At 46.1% G+C, this 18,890-nt stretch overlaps 1 protein-coding gene across 3 annotated transcripts in view; it reads right to left on the bottom strand.

Annotated features, from left to right (window-relative positions):
- The window catches only part of VWA3B (von Willebrand factor A domain containing 3B), a 288,347-nt gene that overhangs the window by 218,212 nt on the left and 51,245 nt on the right, over positions 1-18,890 (bottom strand). For all 3 annotated transcript variants that reach the window (XM_027767524.1, XM_027767525.1, XM_027767526.1), the window contains 2 exons: positions 14,065-14,234; positions 10,018-10,133 (listed from right to left, as the gene is read on the bottom strand). In XM_027767524.1, the coding sequence (XP_027623325.1) occupies positions 10,018-10,133; positions 14,065-14,234 (286 nt within the window). The remainder of the gene's footprint in view (positions 1-10,017; positions 10,134-14,064; positions 14,235-18,890) is intronic.

The following is an 18,890-nucleotide window of genomic DNA, read 5'->3' as shown; positions in this document are numbered from 1 at the left end:
CGCTGGTGTAGTAGATTCAAAAGATATTGAGGAATATTTTAACCCTAATAGTATTTGGATGTTTAGCTACAGTGCCCTTAGATCCATCTAAAAACACATAAAATGGATATTGGAGAGTGGAGAGACAAGAAAAAGGAAAATGAAAAAGAGAGAAAGAGACAACAAAAAGACAAAAAAAGACAAAAAACAATTGTAATTACTGTTTTTCTTTAAAAAAAAAAATCACAAAATAGAGAACCGCACAGTGCGCTAGCACGCCGCGCAAAATACCTAATTCGTAGTAGCCATGAGGAATCTTCTTCTGAAGGCCTGGCCTCTCCTGCCTGGGTGGGAGGACCAGAGCGATAACTAACAAGATAAAAGGTGGAGCTGAGAGCAAGAGAAAAACTATATCTTTAAAAAATGTAAAAAGGAAAAATTACCCCAAAAAATGGGAAGACAGAAGCAGGGACAGACAGAGACACATAAATAGAGATAGAAGGCCAGTGGGGTGGGGGGGGCTCCCTACCACGCTAGCCTGTCTGCTGGAGGCTGAAATTATCAGTAGAAAATCTTCATTTCTCGTGTGCCCTGAAATACCTAGTTCACAGTAGCCATGAGGAATCTTCTTCTGAAGGCCTGGCCTCTCCTGCCTGGGTGGGAGGACCAGAGCGATAACTAACAAGATAAAAGGTGGAGCTGAGAGCAAGAGAAAAACTTTACCTTTAAAAAAAATGTAAAAAGGAAAAAAATACAAAAAAAATGGGAAGACAGAAGCAGGGAGAGACAGAGACACAGAAATAGAGATAGAAGGCCAGTTGGGTGGGGGGGGCTCCCTACCACGCTAGCCTGTCTGCTGGAGGCTGAAATTATCAGTAGAAAATCTTCATTTCTCGTGTGCCCTGAAATACCTAGTTCGCAGTAGCTATGAGGAATCTTCTCCTCCATAAACTTTTAAAGTCCCCTTGTATATATGCATGCATGCAGATCTACCTATCTATATGCATGTATTTCTAACAAACCATAAGGTAAACATCGTCACCAAATTCATAAATAAGAAAACAGAAGGTCAGATTAATTAGGCACACTGATCAAAATCACACAGCTAATAAGTAACAAATCCAAACCCAGGTGTGATCCAGAGCCCAGACCCTTATGTTTACTACATTTGAGTTCCCTGAACACAGGACAGTGCTTTATTTCTCTTGACCTCTTCATCACAAACACAGCTAATAAAATATGATAGTAAGAACCTACTATGGCCATTTTATAGATGAGGAAACAGAAGCAGAAAGCTTAAATGATTTACCCATGATTACAGAGCCAGTCTGCCTCTAGAACAGTGCTGTCCAACAGACTCCTGATAAGAACCGCATATACAATTTAAAACTTTTTAGTAGCCACCTTTTAGAAAGTAAAAAGAAATAAGTCAGCTTAATTTTATTAACATACTTGGTCTAATCCAATATATTGGGTCATTGGGAAAGTCACGACACATTTTTGTACAGAAAAACACAGAAAAATACATCATGACTTTCCTGGTGACCTAATCCATACATATCATTCGACACATAATCTATATTAAAAATAATTAATGTGATGGTTTACATTTTTTCACACGAAGTCTTTGAAATCCCATGATATTTTACACTCAGGTACACAGCTCACCTTGGACTTGCTTCATTTCAAGTAGCCACATACGGCTGACGGCTTCTAAACTGTACTCTAAAATCAGACGCTTCACCAACTTCATAGCATGCAAACTCTTCATTTTCCATTCTCCAGTATTGACTCCCGAAGTGTTATTTTAGGATGCCAAAAACAAACTAATTGCTTATCTCAGTGGTCTCTACCTCCGCAGAAAGGCCATCTGTGCTAGGCTGAACATCACACTCCTGGCACTTACAGAAGGTCATGCTTATACATGTGGTTAAATCATATTTTACAATTTACATTTTCCCTGTATTTTCCCTTCTCCTACCTCTCACCACACCAAGCTCATTGCCAACTTGCCCAGAAGGAGGCCTATGGAAGGGTAGACAGATAAAGTAGCCTGCAAGACATTCTGACTTTTAAAAAAATAATTATTTATTATTATTATTAATTTGACTAGAGAGAGAGAAAGGGAACGTGAGAAAGCAAGCTACCAGGTCTGGGACTCAAACCACAGTCAGCCATGTGGGAGGCCAGCATCCCAACTGCCATGCTACCTGCCTCCCCTATTCTGGGTTTTTAAAGCCTAACTCCCTAAGACAGGTGTTAGGGTTTGCAAAACAGGTAGCTTTGGAAGCAGAAGGGTGAGAGGCTTTCCCACATTAAAAGGAGATTGTCCTTGGCTTGGGAGAGAAGAGGAGAAAGGTCCCTGGAGAAGATGGGAACTAGCTCCCTTCTCTGCAGCACTTGAGAGGAAGGCTGCAGGGTGAATGCAGGGAGGAGGGCAGAGTCTGCAAAGCACTCCCATACCCAAGGCCCAGTATGGGAGCCACAGAGCTATCCGCCTGATGTGGCCATAAGCCAGAACAATGGGTATTTATGGGGTGATCTGCTGGAACTAATGTCTAATTACTGGAGCTTCCCTCCTGATGCCTAAGCACTGTCTAGGATCTCGTAAAAGTAGTTAAAACTCAGGAGAGAGAGCCCGACAATGACTGAGGTTAATTTTCTACTCATCTGGTTATATGGAAGGGGACTGGAATCAAAAATTAAACTGAATTCTAGGGACTAGCAGTGAGTGTAATGGCTATGTCGCTGAACTCCCATGTAGCTGACCGTGGTTCAAGTTCCGGACCTGGTGGCTTAAACTCAGGCCAGGCGTGTGCGCATGCATGCCCAAGATCCTGAGAGGAGAATGGAGGAGAAGGGATTGCGGCATGGCCATCCCCCCGGGGGGAGATTTCTTGCTTTCTATTCTCTGTCTCTCTCTGTCTTTCTGGTGAGCCCACGCATCCTATAGCAAAAAAAGACTCTCCAAAAAAAAATTAAACTGAATTCTAGAAATCAAAGAAAGTGATAGGTCTTGGGGCCAGCAGGTGGCGTCATGGTTAAGGCACTGGACTCCCACATGGCCAACCGTGATTTGAGTCCTGGATCCCACAGCTTGAAACTCATGACAGGAGTGTGTGCATGGTGCCCAAAATCCTGGGAGAAGAATGAAAGAGAAGGGATTGCAGAGTGGCCATTGATACTGGGGATAATCACTGCCTATCTCTCTATCTCTGTGTCTCTGGTGAGACTACACGTATCCTATAGTAAAAATCTCTCTCTCTCTAAAAGAAAATGATAGGTCCTTTTTTGGTGACTAGAGATTATGATCTGTCACTTAGGAGGCCTTGGACCTCGGGCAGAGTCTCCTCCATAACTGGAGTCACTTCTCCGGAGTAGGTGGCTGTATTCACGGGAAACAGGTGGGCAGAGGAGGGTGTGGCCTCTCAGAAGTCACTGTTGACTTGAGGAACATGAGTGGCCTGGGAAGAGATTGCATTTCAAACAATATCGACGCATACTTTTAATTCAGGCACATAGTGATCAGCAAAAAGTCACTTGGAGTTTGCATAAAAGATGAGCTTCCCTGACTCTCTGAGAATGCCCACGAAGAGCGGGCATGGGTGATGATTTTTCAGGCCTCTATTTCAGCAGCACCAGCTGAAGCCCAGCCAACCAGCATAGATGGAGCCTGTCTTCCTAGTCAAGGCTGCCAAATCGAAAGGCTTCAGGAATCTAGGTGGGAGGACTGTCCACAGTTACTCCAGAGCCTGGTATCAAAGCAAGGAGACCCCCACTACCTGCTCATCAGGCCCACCTCTTTTTTGTTTTTTCTTTCAAATTTTCTTGTCGTAGGGTGAGTGTGCTTGCTAGAGAGAGGGAAAGTGAGAAATCGACCACCATGGGAGATGGCCATGCTGTAATCCCTTCTTCTCCATTTTCCTCTTGGGATTTTGGGCACACACACATACATGGCCAGTATGTTTTTCAAGCCACCAGGTCCAGAACACTGTGGAGTTGGCCATGTGGGATCTAGTACCTTAATCACCAGGCCACCTGTAGGCCCAGGCCCAGGCTCAGGCTCACCTCTTAATCTGGCATCAGTGAGGAGATGGAAGGCCAGGCCAGGAGATGGGAGAACAGACATGCCAGGGAAAGAATAAGGCAAGTGTTACCCAGTTTTAAAGAGGAATGTCTTCCAAGGAAAATGTCTAGAGGTCAGAAAACTCAACACACTACCTATTTATTTTGGTTATGGTTGGGCCAGCAGGTGGTGTAATGGTTAGGGCGCTGGACTCCCACATGACCAACTGTGGTTTGAGTCTTGGATTTTGGGCCCTTGCTTTCTCACTTAACCTCTCTCTCTCTGGTAAAATTTTTAAAAATAATAATAATTAGTGGAATTAAATAATTTTTAAAAATTGTGGTTATGGTTAAAATAAATATTTCACAGAGGCAACATGACTCTACACTCATTAACAGGGAAGGAAAGCCAAGCTACAGGTGCTGGGTGGCTCAGAAGAGCACTGGAAAGTAGATCACTCTGGTCCTGCAGTCGTCTAGGCTCTATTGGTGTCCCTGCCCTCTCCAGCAGACAGCCAGGCCTATAGAGAAAAGAGAAAGAAGCAAGGACAGCCACATGGGCAGAAGCACAGGACTACAGTGTGCCGGCTACTCCACTGGGCAGCCACTTTGCTCTCTGCCCGGGAGCGTAGGCAGGAACCCAGACAACTCTGGGCCGGAAGTCAAGGGGAAGGATGGCCGTGAGGAGGACATGCAGTGTTGCAGCTTCCGGTGGGAACCATCAGCCAGATGAAATCTCCTACACTTCCTAAATCTAAGGCAAAGATCTGCCCTTCTCCCATGATGGGACCCCATGAGGCTGATGGAGCATTCCTAAATGAGATGAGCCTAAGCTGAAAGGAAGCAGAATTCCTAAGGCAGGAACCACCCAGCACCCGAGTTCATACTCTCAACTCCTAGGACCCTAGGATTATGACCCAGCCAGTCAGCAGCTGCTAAGACCTTGAGATCCCCACAGAGGCCAGCAACCTAGTCCCCCACTCTTGTAGGTGAAAAGCTATTCCTTTCTAGAAATAAAGATTTGCATCAGAAGATGTAGATGGCTGTTATATTGTTGTGAGATATTATGAGATATGCCCTCCACCCCACTACACACTTTGCTTTGTCATTCCTCTGTGCTTCCTGGGCTCAGGGGAAATACACATGAGAGAGAAACAGAGGTAATCTGCTCTTTTCCTCCAGTGAGTAAGAAAACGGGGGTGAAGTCATGAAAAAATGCTATCATGGCATCTTTAATGGATCTGCCTAGTGTATAAGTTTAGTTCTTTTTTTATTTTTTTTGCTATAGGGCATGTAAACTCATCAGAGAGATATTTATAGAGAGAGCAGAGAGAGAGGGAAAGTAAGAAAGCACCCTCCAGGGAGGATGGCCACGTGCAATCCTTTCTCCTCCATTCTCCTCTAGGGATTTTGGGCACATATGCATGTGCCTGTGTGTCTTTTTTATTTTTTAAGGTTTTTGTGATAGGGTGTGTGTGCTTGCCAGAGAGAGAGAGAGAGGCTGAGAAACAGAGAAGGAAAGTGAGAAATCACGGTCCAGAGTGGAAGGCCACGTTGCCAACCCTGCTCCATTTTCTCAGGGTTTGATGCACATGCACACAAGCACCTGGCGTGATTTTCAAGTGCTGGGTCAGGGACTTGAAACATGGTACGCCATGTGGGAGTCCAGCACCTTAACCACCATACCATCTGCTGGCATAAGTGAGTACCACACCTTAACCCTACACCACTTGTTGGCTCCTGTGCCACTTTGTCTTTCAGGCTACTGGGTCCAGGACTTGAACTGTGCTGTCGCCCATGTGGAATCCAGCCACCTTAACCTCCATACAATCAGGAAGCCTCAGAGTTTGGTTCTTTTTAATTAACATATATTAATGTCTGTATTTGGAGGAAACAATGTGATTTTTCAGTATAAGAAAATAATGTAAAATGATCAAAATGGCATAATTAGCATTCCCATCATTTCAACCATTTGTTATACTTGTGTTGGGAATATTCAAAATCTTCCCTTCTAGCCATTCTGAGATACACAGCTAATTGTTGCCATCTGTATTTTCCCCAATATATTTGATGACACCAGAAATTGCTCCTCCTATCTATCTGCAATTTTATATGATAAGCAACATCCTCCTCCCCGCCCCCCAACATCCTTCCCAGCCTCTAGCAGTCACAGAGTTTGTGAACAGAGATTCCTGCTTGCTCTGGTTTCTGGAGCCAGCCCAAACTACCATTAAAGATACTGTTCTGTCTCTGGCTCATTTGCTACAGCTGATGCCTCAACAGCAGTCTGTAAAAAACAGAGAGGAGAGAGAGGTCAGGAAAAGCTTCCCAGAAAGATGATGTGTATACAGAAGGGACGATGGAGACACCCAAGCGAGGGAGGGGAAGTGGCATCTCCACAGTTCAAATGAGAGTATGTCCCTCAGGAGCTGGGAGCCGTGCAGTTAGGACCAGAAAGGGAGGTGTATGGAAAAGGGGTGGGGTGAGGACAGGTGGGGAAGGACCACAAGAGCAATGCCTGCAGAACCATAGCAGAGCCCGAGGAAAGGGCAAAGACATTTCCTTACATATACCATTTCGCATTTTTTGGTTTTGTTTTTTAGTTTTTGCTACAGGGCATGTGCATTTGCTAGAGAGAGAACGAAAGTGAGAAATCACCCCCGTGGGGATGGTCATGCCACAACCCCTTCTCCTCCACCTCTCAGGATTATGGACATGCACACATTTACACCCAGTGTGATTCTCAAGACATCAGGTCCAGGACTCGAACCATGAAGCTGGTCATGTGGGATCCAGTGCCTTAGCCTCCATATCACGTGCTGGCCCACTTCATGTATTTTTTGAAGTTTTTTTTTTTTTTCCATGAGAGAGACCAACATCTCCAATGAGATCTCAGACTGCAGTCCCCTCTCCCCAGGCTCCTCAGTCAGCCAGGATCACTGCATATATAGGAATGGGTACAGGTTGACCAGGAACCAAACCCTGATCTTCCATGTGGATCCAGCATTACAACGCAGCGTGATACCACTGCACCACTGCAGATGGCCTGATTGCATGTATTCTTGTTTTATTTTAAGAGATTTTTGCTAAAGGGCACATACACTCACCAGAGACAGAAAGACAGACAGCGAGAAATCACCCCTGGCCCCGGAAGATGACCTCACCACAATCCCTTCTCCTCTATTCTCCTCCAGATTTGGGGCATGCACGCATACACACCCAGCATGAGTTTAAGCCACCAGGTCTGGGACTTGAATGGCAGTTGAAAATGTGGGAGTCCAGCAATGTAACCATTATGTCATCTGCTGGTCCCCTCAATTTCATGTATTCTTAATATCTATTCTTTTTTCCCTAGACCATTAAAATAGTTGAAACATGTTTTGAAGAACTGAAAAGGACTATTAAAATTTGAAACTTCAAGTTTGAATATTTTATTTATACCAAAACAGAATTTACTATAATTTTATCTTCCAGATTTTAATGAAAGCAAATTCATCAAGTAAAAAATATTTTCAATGGGACCAGCAGGTGGTATGGTAGTTAAGGTGCTGGACTCCCACACAGCTGACCACGGTTTGAGTCTCAGATCTGGTGGCTTGAAAATCACATCAGACCGTGTGTGTGTGTGTGTGCGAATGTGTGTGTCCAAAATCTCAGAAGAAGAATGGAAAAGAAGGGATTGTGACATGGCCATCTCTTGGGGGGTGGGGGGAGAGAAGTATTATTTCTCACTTTCACTTTCATTGTCTCTCTCTCTCTCTCTGGCGAATACTTGCACCCTATGGCAAAAACCTTTAAATTTTTTTTTCTTTTCTTTTTTCTTTTTTTTAAAGAGAGATTCTTGCTTTAAGGTGCATGCATTAGCTGGAGAGACAGAAAGTGACAAATCACCCCCGGGGGGATTGGCCATGCTGTAATTCCTTCTCCTCCATCCTCCTCTCAGGATCTTGAGCATGCACACACACGCACCCAGCGTGAGTTTAAGCCACCGGTTCCAGGACTTGAACCACAGTCAACTACATGGGAGACTAACAACATGACCATTATGCCATCTGCTGGTCCCAAAAAGTATTTTCAAAATCAACTTCTTTTCCTATCTTTTCTGCAACTGAGAGTTCTAAGTTAAAACAAATGAAAGCAACTTTGAAAGTATGTTTGATGAATGTAAAACCTTTATAGAAAAACAAAAAGATGAAAACATGGGAAGTTATTGTTTAATGAGCAGAGAGTTTCAGTTTGGGAAGATGAAAGAGTTCTAGCAATGCACAATGGTGATGGTTGTACGACAATGCTCAACACTACGGAAGTGTACACTTAAATATAGCAAAGACGGTACATTTTATGTTATGTATATTTCATTACATTTTTAATAAAACATCCTTTATCTTGACTGCAGAGTTCTTCTGCATTGGTTTAGAGCATAGGGTAATGGTAAACTGCACTCTTAAAGTCAAGTATCTGGAGTTGGAAATGTCAAATAGTAGGAAATTTCTTTCAGGCTACCAGGTGGCTTTTCTGAGCAATGCTTCTCCAGTCCCTTACTTTTATAGTGTCTATTTTCTATCCAATAGGAGGCAAAATGATCTCCCAAATAGGTACCCCCGAGGAAACTGACACTAACAAAGGTTTGAAACAGCTGATACCATAATGAAGCCAGAAAACTAATCAGGAAAAGGTTAAATAAGTGGGGCCCAGGTGAGGCTTATACCCACACATTTTCTAAACCAAAATAGTCTGTCAAAGTAGGAGGTGTAGGCTTTGAAATGTTGGCATTTCTGGGACATCATGATGGATGGAGAAGACAAGATCACATATTTAGGATTTGGGACGTCCCCCAAAGTCAGAACACGTGATCACTGAAATGGATTTAAAATGGCAAGGCATGCTGAGCACTTCATTGTAAGAAAAACGTTTTTATCTGTAATTTAATTTGTATGCTTTACAGGACTGAGAAGGTAGTTGCTGCTGCAAAAGTAAGCCATGCAGTTTGTGTTTCCCTTTATAATTAAATTGCCAAGGGATGCAGACAGCAAAATTAAACCCCATTTACAGTAATTGGCATACCTTGGGGGACTGGTGACATCTCACATTCTTTACCTTGATTGAATGGTTGCCCAGTCTTATAAATGACTTTCGGTAGGTACGGCGCACATCTGAATTCATTTTTTCTCAGATTAGCATCTATCTTACCAATTGGCATTTTCTCAAATGCTCTGGATATGTCCACTTCATGATCAGAGCTAAGGCGTCAGTTACTTGAGCTCTGCTGGAAGCTCTCCCCTGTCCCACTCTGGGACACTAAGAGTTTGAACCTACAAAGTGCATATCAGGAAGAGGCTTCACATCCCAATCCCCTGCCTTTATCTCCTCCTGACACTCCAGCCCTATAATGCAATTGCCTCCTGCCTATACTCCCAGCACTCTTCTCCTGGGATCCTTGGCAACACCTTTAAGTAAATCCGGGCATCTCTCAAACAGCCGATGCTGGAGCCTCTTCTCTAACCCCAGGGAGAAGTCCCTGCCTTCTGATGAAGCTGGAAATCTGATAACTAAAAACGAGCAGGGTGGTGGAGGTCAAGGTGGGCTTTCTTATACTTCTAACCACCTACTGTGAGCCATCATCTACCACTCCATTCAACAGGAGTTTCCTTCCCTCCCCTTCTCAGTGAGGTTTCTTCAGTATCTTTGTCACTCAGCCATCATCAACCAACAGAAACTCCTATCTCTTGACTTTCTGAGTAAACTGCTGCTGCTGTTTCTCGAATCACAACCTTATTTCTCACTGACTGCATTCTCTAACCTGTCAAACCCCTGATCACATTCCTTGAATGAAAGGGGAGGTTCATTCAGCCCCCATAGAGGTTCCTGTGCAGTGCTGGCTCCCACAAGGGGCAGGTCAGTGTCACACACTGCATAGACCGTCTGAAGTTATTAAGGATATAAACTTGTCTGCTTCTTTCAGATTCCAGGTACCTGGAGGGACTTTTCCTTTCAGTTTCCTTGAATTCCAAGTCATCACGCTGTCACCATCATTTGGGGGGAATGCAGGAAATGAGACACACTCTGTTCTCTCAGCAAATGCGTGGAATCTGAAACAGAGATGTTCAGCATCAGCTGGGACGGAGGGATTTGCAGAGACCTGTTCATTCTCCTAGGGCTGTGAGTTCGCTCTTCTGCATTGCCGAACATCTGAATCTTAGTGGTGTTCCCTGATTTTCCTTGTCCCTTGTCAATTGCCATCAGCAAAAAACTGGGAGGTAAGAGAATACAAAGAATTGTGAGTGGTTTGGGATTTTAGCCAATGATTTATCTTTTCATCAGATGATAAATACCTCAACCAAATGGCATTTCTTGATACACTAAGAAAATGGTACACTAAGAAAATGATACACTATGTTTATATTCTTTTGATGCCAGGTTCCGTCATGTCAACATAGTTTTGACAATCCAGGAGTCTTCTGAGGGACCCCAATAGCGCCAGTTGGCTCTGTGGGCTCAGTGTTGAAAGACTGGGACACCAGCATCACTGGTATTCACCAGCTGCTGATGGGCTTCAGTGTGCTTTAACTCAGCAAACAGACACTGCCCCGGGATCCACGCTTAAGCACTCAAGAAAAAAAAATCCCTGTGTGGGCAAGATTTTAGGGCCGACCTACTCAGAGTGTGGTCCAAGGAGCAGCAGCAGCACCGGAGCTGGTCAGAAATACACATTCTCAAGCCTCCCCACCTCCCACCCGATCTGCTGAGTCAGAAGGCATACTTCGACAAGATCCCAGGGGTACATGTGCACATTAAGGCTGCACAAGTGCTGGTGAGGTGCACGGGGTGAAGGGCTAAGTTGCTATAACACTTAACTGGGATTCAAAAAATCAGTAATGTCAGGGCATTCCTTTCAGATTGGCAGAGGAGGTCTTGAGTAATGTTCAAGAGTTCTACCTCTACTGGTTGCACCTATCCAACTCAGAATCCTACAGTACAGCTCGGAACGGACACTTGATTGGACAAACGGTGGGAGAGATCAAACGGCCTCACCCAGGCCATGGAAAGTCTTAAACCTACTTCCAAAAGATTTCAGGTGATGCTGGAATAAAGACTCGATAGCAATAAACATGTTGTCCTCATTTCAGAGGTCCTTCTTAATTGGACTCAGCCTGGTTGGACCTGCTTCCTGGAGGAGCTTCATCCAGAGCAGAAATGGCCAACTTCCTTCCTTACATAACTGCTTTTCAAGGCAAGGAGGTGAGCTTTGTCCTGGCAGGCTCCACACCCTGAGTGCTCCAGCCTTTGGTCCCCAGGCCTTTACACTCCCTGATCTGTTCTCCAGACTAGAAAAGAGAGCAAGACGGAAGTTTCCTCTGGCTGATACAGCCTCACCTGTGCAGAAACAAATCACCATTAGAAGGCTCTCTGGAGAGTCCTGAGCCTACGGCACTGCACCTGAGGACTAATGGTTCTGCCCACGGCCTTGGGTACTGGGAGCCAGAGTCCAGATGGAGGGTCCCTAGGCTGAGCAGCCTCCCTTAAGTCGAGATGCTGAGGACATGTCATTTCCAGTTTGATAACTGTCCTTTAACTGAGGCCCAGTAGCCAGAGGCAGATAAGACACCAACTAGGAGCCACAGGCTCTCTGGGTGGGGAGCGCAAAGCAAGTAGGAACCACTGGTTGTGGGCTGGGCTTACTCGTGAAGGCCCAGGGCCTGGGTAGGAGAGCACGTCTACACCTCATCAGTGCTCCTGAGGTACACCACTCCCTGAGCTCTAGCATGCCCAGAGAAAGAGCTTCAGATGAGCTGGGCAGAGACAGGCAGTGTGGCCCCTGCCTGCCAGTTATTCTGTTCTCTTCACTATCAAAGGAGGGTCAGGGAGCCTCTCCCTATATTTTGGGTCCTCAGTAACTTAGAATCAAAGCCAAGCACCTGACGTTAAAAGATTTCAAAGCGAGTCAGAGCAGTGGTCGCAAAACACACCAGGGGTCCTGTAAAAAAATTTTAAAAATTAAAAAATTTAAAAAAAGGAGGAAAAGAAGGACAAAGACAAGGAGAAGAAGAAGAATGATCTTGAGACCAGCAGGTGGTTGGGACACTCTACTCCTACATGTTTGACCACAGTTCAAGTCCTGGGTCTGGATCTGGCAGCTTGAAACTCACATCAGTGCATGTATGTACGTGCCCAAAATCACAAGAGGAGACTGGAGGAGAAGGGATTATGGTGTGGCCATCCCTCCTGGAGGGATGATTTCTCACTTTCTCTCTCTCTGTCTCTCCAACAGGTGCATGCACCCTATAGCAAAAGTCTATTTAAAAAAGATGATTCTTGGCCCCCTCAGTGCCCTGAAAAACATAACAGAGTCTCTTGGACTCTGGCCATTGAATCTGCATTTTAATCAGTTTCCCTGGGGAGTTCTTAAGCAAACAGTAGTTTAAAATGAGTATTCCCTTGGGACTAGCAGATGGTGAGGCAGTTACATCACTGGACTCCCACATGACTGACCATGGTTCAAATCCCAGACCCAGTGGATTGAGGATCATTTCAGGCATGTATGTGTGCATTTCCCCTGGGGGGTGATTTCTCATTTTCTCTCTCACTGTCTCTGTCTCTCTCTCTCCAGTGACCACAAGCACCCTAGGGCAAAAACCTCTAAAAAACAAAAAGTGTGTTCCCAGGTTCTTCTCTATGATGAGGCAGCAGCTTGCAAGGTGAAAGCTGGCCTCTGCGATCCTTCTCTCTCCATCATGTGAAGACACAGTGAGAAACAGGCTGACTACAAGCCAGAAAGAATGCCATCATCAGAAACGAAACTGGTCTTGGACTTGACAGCCTCTGGAACTGTAAGAAAAAGTTCTGTGTTTAAGTCATCTGGCCCGTGATCTTTTGCTATGGCAGCCCAAGTGGTCCCCAATGAAGTGGGTGTACTACACCATGCAGGGCCATGGAAGGAGGAAGGAGTGTTGGCTAGGGGCCGGAGAAAGTGAGGGAAAATGTGGGCAAGAGCCCTATTATGGGTTCTTCGGGAAGGAACGGGTGGGCCAAGTAAGCGGGTTTGGGATTGACTCATTTGAATCATTTCAATGGGCTTGGGGTTGAGGGCTGCCCTGTATTACCTGGTCCCTGGCCCTGAGCTGATTAGAGGAGGAAGTTACAGACCTGAGTGTGAGAGCTTGGACTGACAGTGTGGACTGTGGACTGGTTGGTTTATGTATAAAAGGTACACCCTCAGGGGAGTCACTCACTACCATTAGGAACTGGCTAGGCCACAGAGGGCCAGTCCCTCCAAGATCAGCAAGGCCCTAAGATGTCAAAGCATTAGAATTATAGGAAGTAAAAGGCATTACTGATACAAGACAGAGAAGAACAGGTGCATGAGACTACAGACTACAATAGAAGGAAGGGAAGAACATGGCCACAGAGCATTTAAGAAGGCCACAAAGAATCCAAGACCTTCTGTGGAGCTTGTATAAAGAGACAACTCAGGACCAGCAGTTAGCATAATGGCTATGTCACTGGACTCCCATGTAGTCGACCGCGGTTCGAGTCCCAGACCCGGTGGCTTAAAACTCACACTGGGTGCGTGTGCGTGCATGCCCAAGATCTCGAGAGGAGAATGGAGGAGAAGGGATTGTGGCATGACCATCCCCCCCTGGGGGTGACTTCTCACTTTCTATCTCTCCGTCTCTCTGTCTGTCTGGCGAGCGCACGCGCCCTATAGCAAAAACCTCTCCAAAAAAAAAAAAAAGAGAGACAACTCCAACTCACTTGCTGTCACCAGCACACTTATTCTGGGCTGGCCCCCTAGTGCAGTGATTTGACTCTTAGCTTGGTGGCTTGACAAACATGCCAGGCATACATGCACAAAAGCCCAGGGTCCTGGCCGGATGGGGAAATGGAGGAAAACGAATTGTGGCATGCCCACACCCCGCTGGGAGATGCTCTTTCTCTCTTCCTCTCTCTCTCTGGCATCTACACATGTCCTCTGGCAAAATCACAAAAAAATGAAACAACGCAAACACATTTTCTGCGTACCTGCCGTGGGTCTTGGCACTCAGATCCTTTAGGAAAGCTATCATGCCTTCTCCTCTGGCGTTGAAGGACACTGTGGAGACTGGATGTGAGATCTCCAAAGCCCTCTGGAGGAGCAGCTCCTTGGATTTCTCAGGGACATCTCCCACCACAAAGTAGTAAATGGATTCAATCTGCAAAACAGTGGTACCAACAGTTATCTCCTGCCACATCCTACGCTTGTACTAGAAGCATCCGTAACACACTTTCTACAGAACTGCCTCTTTACAAAACACAGTGAATGGAAAGAATAGCAGCACTGCTTAGTGTTTCTGAGGACACTAGGGCCAAAGTCAGGAAGTGAGATAGTCCAGGCCCAGTGCTAAGAAGGTCTCCTGGCAGAGGCTACAGTCTCAGGTACTGCATGAAAAGAGTATGGTTGGCAGATTTGGAGAGCAGCTTCCTTTGGGCCCACAAATACATCTTGCATGTTAGGAGTGATTATTTTCAAGTCAAAAGGCAAAGGAAGCACTGGCACAGCCGCTGTGGGCAGCAGCTTATTAGCCATTCCCACGGTGGTGCTGGAGTGGTACTATGCAAACTCACCCACCCTCAGTCTGAGGCAGGATGTGGAGAGGAGGGCATATTCCCAGCTGGTGCATCCTCTGATCTCATCTCACCCGGGAAACACATGCTGATGATGCTGCCCTGACTTTGCACAGCCAGTCAGGAGCCAGTCCACCCCTAGAGCCTTGCCTTTCATTGCTATGCCAGTCCATGAGGATGGGAGAATGAGCAATGCCAGTGCCAGAAGACACACATATACAGACACACACACACACACACACACACACACACACACACCAGTGATTCTAGCAGATGTACACCTCAGCTAGGTACAAGACAATCCCAAAACATGCTCCCTCCTTAATTTAGAAAGATGTAAAACCCATTACAGGAATGTATGCGGGGTTTCTGTGATAAGAGCCCTAGACCCCAGCAACCTGCTCTTCTCCAGGCCTCTGTGTTTATCTTCCCTGCCACTAATCAGTTCTATAGCTTCAAGCAAGTGATCTAATTTCAGTTTCTTCACTTACTTAAAAAAAAAAAAAAAGATAATGCAGGGTTTCTTATTTATTTCATTTTTCATTACTGGAGGGCATGTATGCTGCCAGAGGAGGAGGAGAGGAAGAAAGCACCCCTAGGTTGGGTGTGGGCATTCTGTAATCCCTTCCCTGTACTTCTCCATCCTGTCAGAATTGGGGGTACACATGCACCACATGCGTGCCTGGCTTGTGTCAGCAGGGCCAGGAGTTGAACTGTGCAATTGGACAGGGGGATCTGGCTCCCTACTCACAGAGCTTCAGGACCAGCCTAGAGATAATGCAATTTTATTTTCTATGGCAGAGTTTTAAAAAGATGACTTACTGGGACCAGCAGTTAGTGTAATGGCTATGTTGCTGAACTCCCATGTAGTCGACCACAGTTCATGTCCCGGACCCGGTGGCTTAAACTCACACTGGGCGCTTGTGCCTGCGTGCCTAAGATCCCGAGAGGAGAATGGAGGAGAAGGGATTGCGGCGTGACCATCCCCCCTGGGGGATGATTTCTCGCTTTCTGTCTCTATGTCTCTCTCTCTGTCTTTCTGGCGAACACACGCACCCTGTAGCAAAAACCTCTCCAAAAAAAGAAAAGAAAAAAAAGATGACTTACTGGGCTAGTAGGTGACATGGAGGTTAAGGCTCTAGGTCCCACATGGCCGTCTATGAGGTTCGTATCCCAGACCCAGTGGCTTGAAATCATGCCAAGTGTGTGTGCATGTGTGTCCAAAATCCCAAGAGGATAGCCAAGAAGGGACTACAGTGCGGCCATCCTCTGCGGGAAATAATTCTCTCCTCTCTCTTTCTCTCTTTGGTGAGTGCATGTGCCCTATAGCAAAAACAAACACACAAAAACAAACAAAAACAAAATAAAACAAAAATCAAAAAAAGGAGGAGTTACCTTAGGTATGTGTGTCTATGTATGTACTTATCCAAGCCTCAGAACGTAAAAACACAAGAAGGGCCAGCAATATGTATCATCTCAACCTGCCCCTACCGATGTGCTAACTCCACAGATAAATGCAAAAGAAACCCCAGCACACGTCCTGTTTTAGGGGAGACTGTGATGAATCTTTTAGGATTCATAACCCTCTCCTTCTCCGATCACAAACCCCCCGGCCTCACCTCTACTTTAAATCTGAGACTTTTTTTTTTGGAGAGGTTTTTGCTACAGGGTGCATGTGCTCACCAGAGAGACAGAGAGACAGAAAACGAGAAATCACCCCCCGGGGGGCGGGGGGGTGGCCATGCCTCAATGCCTTCTCCTTCATTCTCCTCTCAGGATCTTGGGCACACACGCACGCGCGCCCTGCGTGAGTTTAAGCCACCGAGTCCAGGACTCGAACCGCGGTCAGCTACTTAGCCATTATGCCACCTGCTGGTCCCCAAACCTGAGACTTAACCTGACCAGGCAGAAAGAGGGAGAGCCCATGGCTGGTTTCCCAGGTGGCGAGGGTGCTGTCGCAGCTGATGGGACAGACTATGCTCAAGGTGGCAGGAGGCCAGAGGTGGCTGAGGGTGGAGACTGGGAGTCAGGACAAGGCCAGAGTAAGAGCTGAGACCAGACTACCTTAAAAGCAACCCTCCTCCAAGGAGGCACCAAAAAGTCCCCATCCCTGCACTGGGCTTCCTTCTCTCAGGAATGAATCTGAAACCCTTGGGTAGAAATGTATTTCCCTCAAGATTTCATCAAACTGAACGTTGCTGTAACCAGCGATGAGTAGGAATGGCCACACAACACTGGTAGATCCTCTCTGTTCCTCTCCCTCGCTCACGAAGACTGCAGCCAGGCCACAGTTCCTTTTCCTCCATTTCCCCATTCTTCAGGATCTTGGACACTCAAGCACATGTGCCTGGCATGTCTGTCAAACCATCGGCTGCCTGAGGTTTCTAAGCAGTGCCTATGGGGCGTGAAGACTGAGGAAGGCTGTAAATGTCTTTCAGTCAGTCATCTGGGAGGCAGAAACACACTGGACAAAAGGAAGAAACAGTGTTCCTCAGGTTACGCATCAGGCAACTAGTGCTCTCCCAGCAACTGCACTGCGGTTCACTCTCCTCCCGGCGTTATATATTACCTTGTGTAGAGTGTATTAGAAAGGCTCCCACTTGGGACCAGCAGTTAGCGTAATGGCTATGTCGCTGGACTCCCACGTAGTCAACCGTGGTTCACGTCCCGGACCTGGTGGCTTAAACTCATGCTGGACGCATGTGCGTGCGTGCCCAAGATCCCGAGAGGAGAATGGAGGAGAAGGGATTGCAGCGTGGCCATCCCCCCCAGCGGGTGATTTCTCGCTTTCTGTCTCTCTGTCTCTGTCTGTCTGTCTGGTGAGCGCATGCGCCCTATAGGGAAAACCTCTCCAAAAAAAAAAAAAGAAGGCTCCCACTCAGCCGCCCTATTATTCATTAGACTTCTCCAGTCACCTCAGTGCCCAGATTTAGCATGGGGACAGGTTCATCTTGTCATTAGGATCTAAAATGACACATGGCTCAGGACAGGGGAACAGACCTGGCATATTTTCCAGAGTTTCTTGGGTCAACAGGAAGTGGGGGCAGACATCTCCAGGTGGTCCGTCGTCGGGAGGCCTGATGCCATTGCATTTCTGCTGCCCATCACGTAAACTCAGCTCTTTGTGCTGGCAAAGAATCTGAAACCCTTGTGCAAAATGTTTTTTCCTCAAGATTTTCATCAAACTGAAAACTGCTGTAGCCAGTGATGAGTCAGGATTTCCTTTCCTTCACTAAGGCTATGGCATTATTTATTATTCATTAAGTTCATTATTCAGCTTCTTAATTGCATATATTTTCAGTCAATTCTCGGTTATCATGCTACAGATTTCCTAGGGCATGCTTTCCACTGAGACCACCTATCTCACCCCCTCTCCCACACACAGCCTTTCTGTCTCTCTTATTGGCTCATATAATGATATTTAGGAAGAGAGAAAGATAAATAAGCTACCTATTCTATCTTCCCCCAAATTGGCAAAATTCTTCTGAAAGCAAAATGGCTTTAGGGTTACTGGATATTTGGAAAGATGAGTTTAAATGAATGATTTTATGTAATACTCTTATAAACAGTCTTGTAGAATATGAATTGTTGTTATCATGCCAATTTATGATGAAGAAACTGAGGCTTGGGAAGGCTGACGATGCAGTCCTGGAGCTGCTAAACCTAGGCAGCTGATCCCATGAGCTGCTCCGCTTGCTCCCAACCACTGTGTTCTGTTGGCTCATGGGAAGGCTGGTCACCTACTAGGCATGGATGTGAATCCCAGAATTGTAAAAACAAGACCATGGGGCAGGGAATGTGGCTGTAGGCAGGCACTGTTTTCATTTCCTGGGCTTCTTCCCCATCAAGGTTCACGTCCTAACCCAGGAGGTTGTATGGCTTAAAGAAGTTATCCTCATGGGAATCTTCATACCTTTGGGCTTCTTCCAGGCAAGGGCCAGTCTTGAGGCTCAACAGCAGCATCCAGACCAGGAACAGCATCCTCACTGACCAGTATTTCCCTAAATGCTAATGAGGGGACCAGCAGATGGCATAATGGTTATGTCACTGGACTCCCACATAGTCGACTCTCGTTCAAATCCTGAACCCAGCAGCTTAAAACCCATGCTGGGCATGTCTGTGTGTGCGTGTCCAAAATCCCAAGAGGAGAATGAAGGTTTGCACCATAGCCATTTCCCCTTGGGGAGTGTTTTCTTTTTTTTTTTTTTTTTTTTTGGAAGGTTTTTGCTTTTGGGCTGGTCGCC

The sequence above is a fragment of the Tupaia chinensis genome, unplaced genomic scaffold, assembly GCF_000334495.1.
Source record: "Tupaia chinensis unplaced genomic scaffold, TupChi_1.0 Scaffold144276_1, whole genome shotgun sequence".
In the NCBI taxonomy this organism is placed as follows: domain Eukaryota; kingdom Metazoa; phylum Chordata; class Mammalia; order Scandentia; family Tupaiidae; genus Tupaia; species Tupaia belangeri.
Note: the sequence above shows the minus strand (reverse complement) of the source record. Positions and strands in the feature narration are given on the sequence as shown.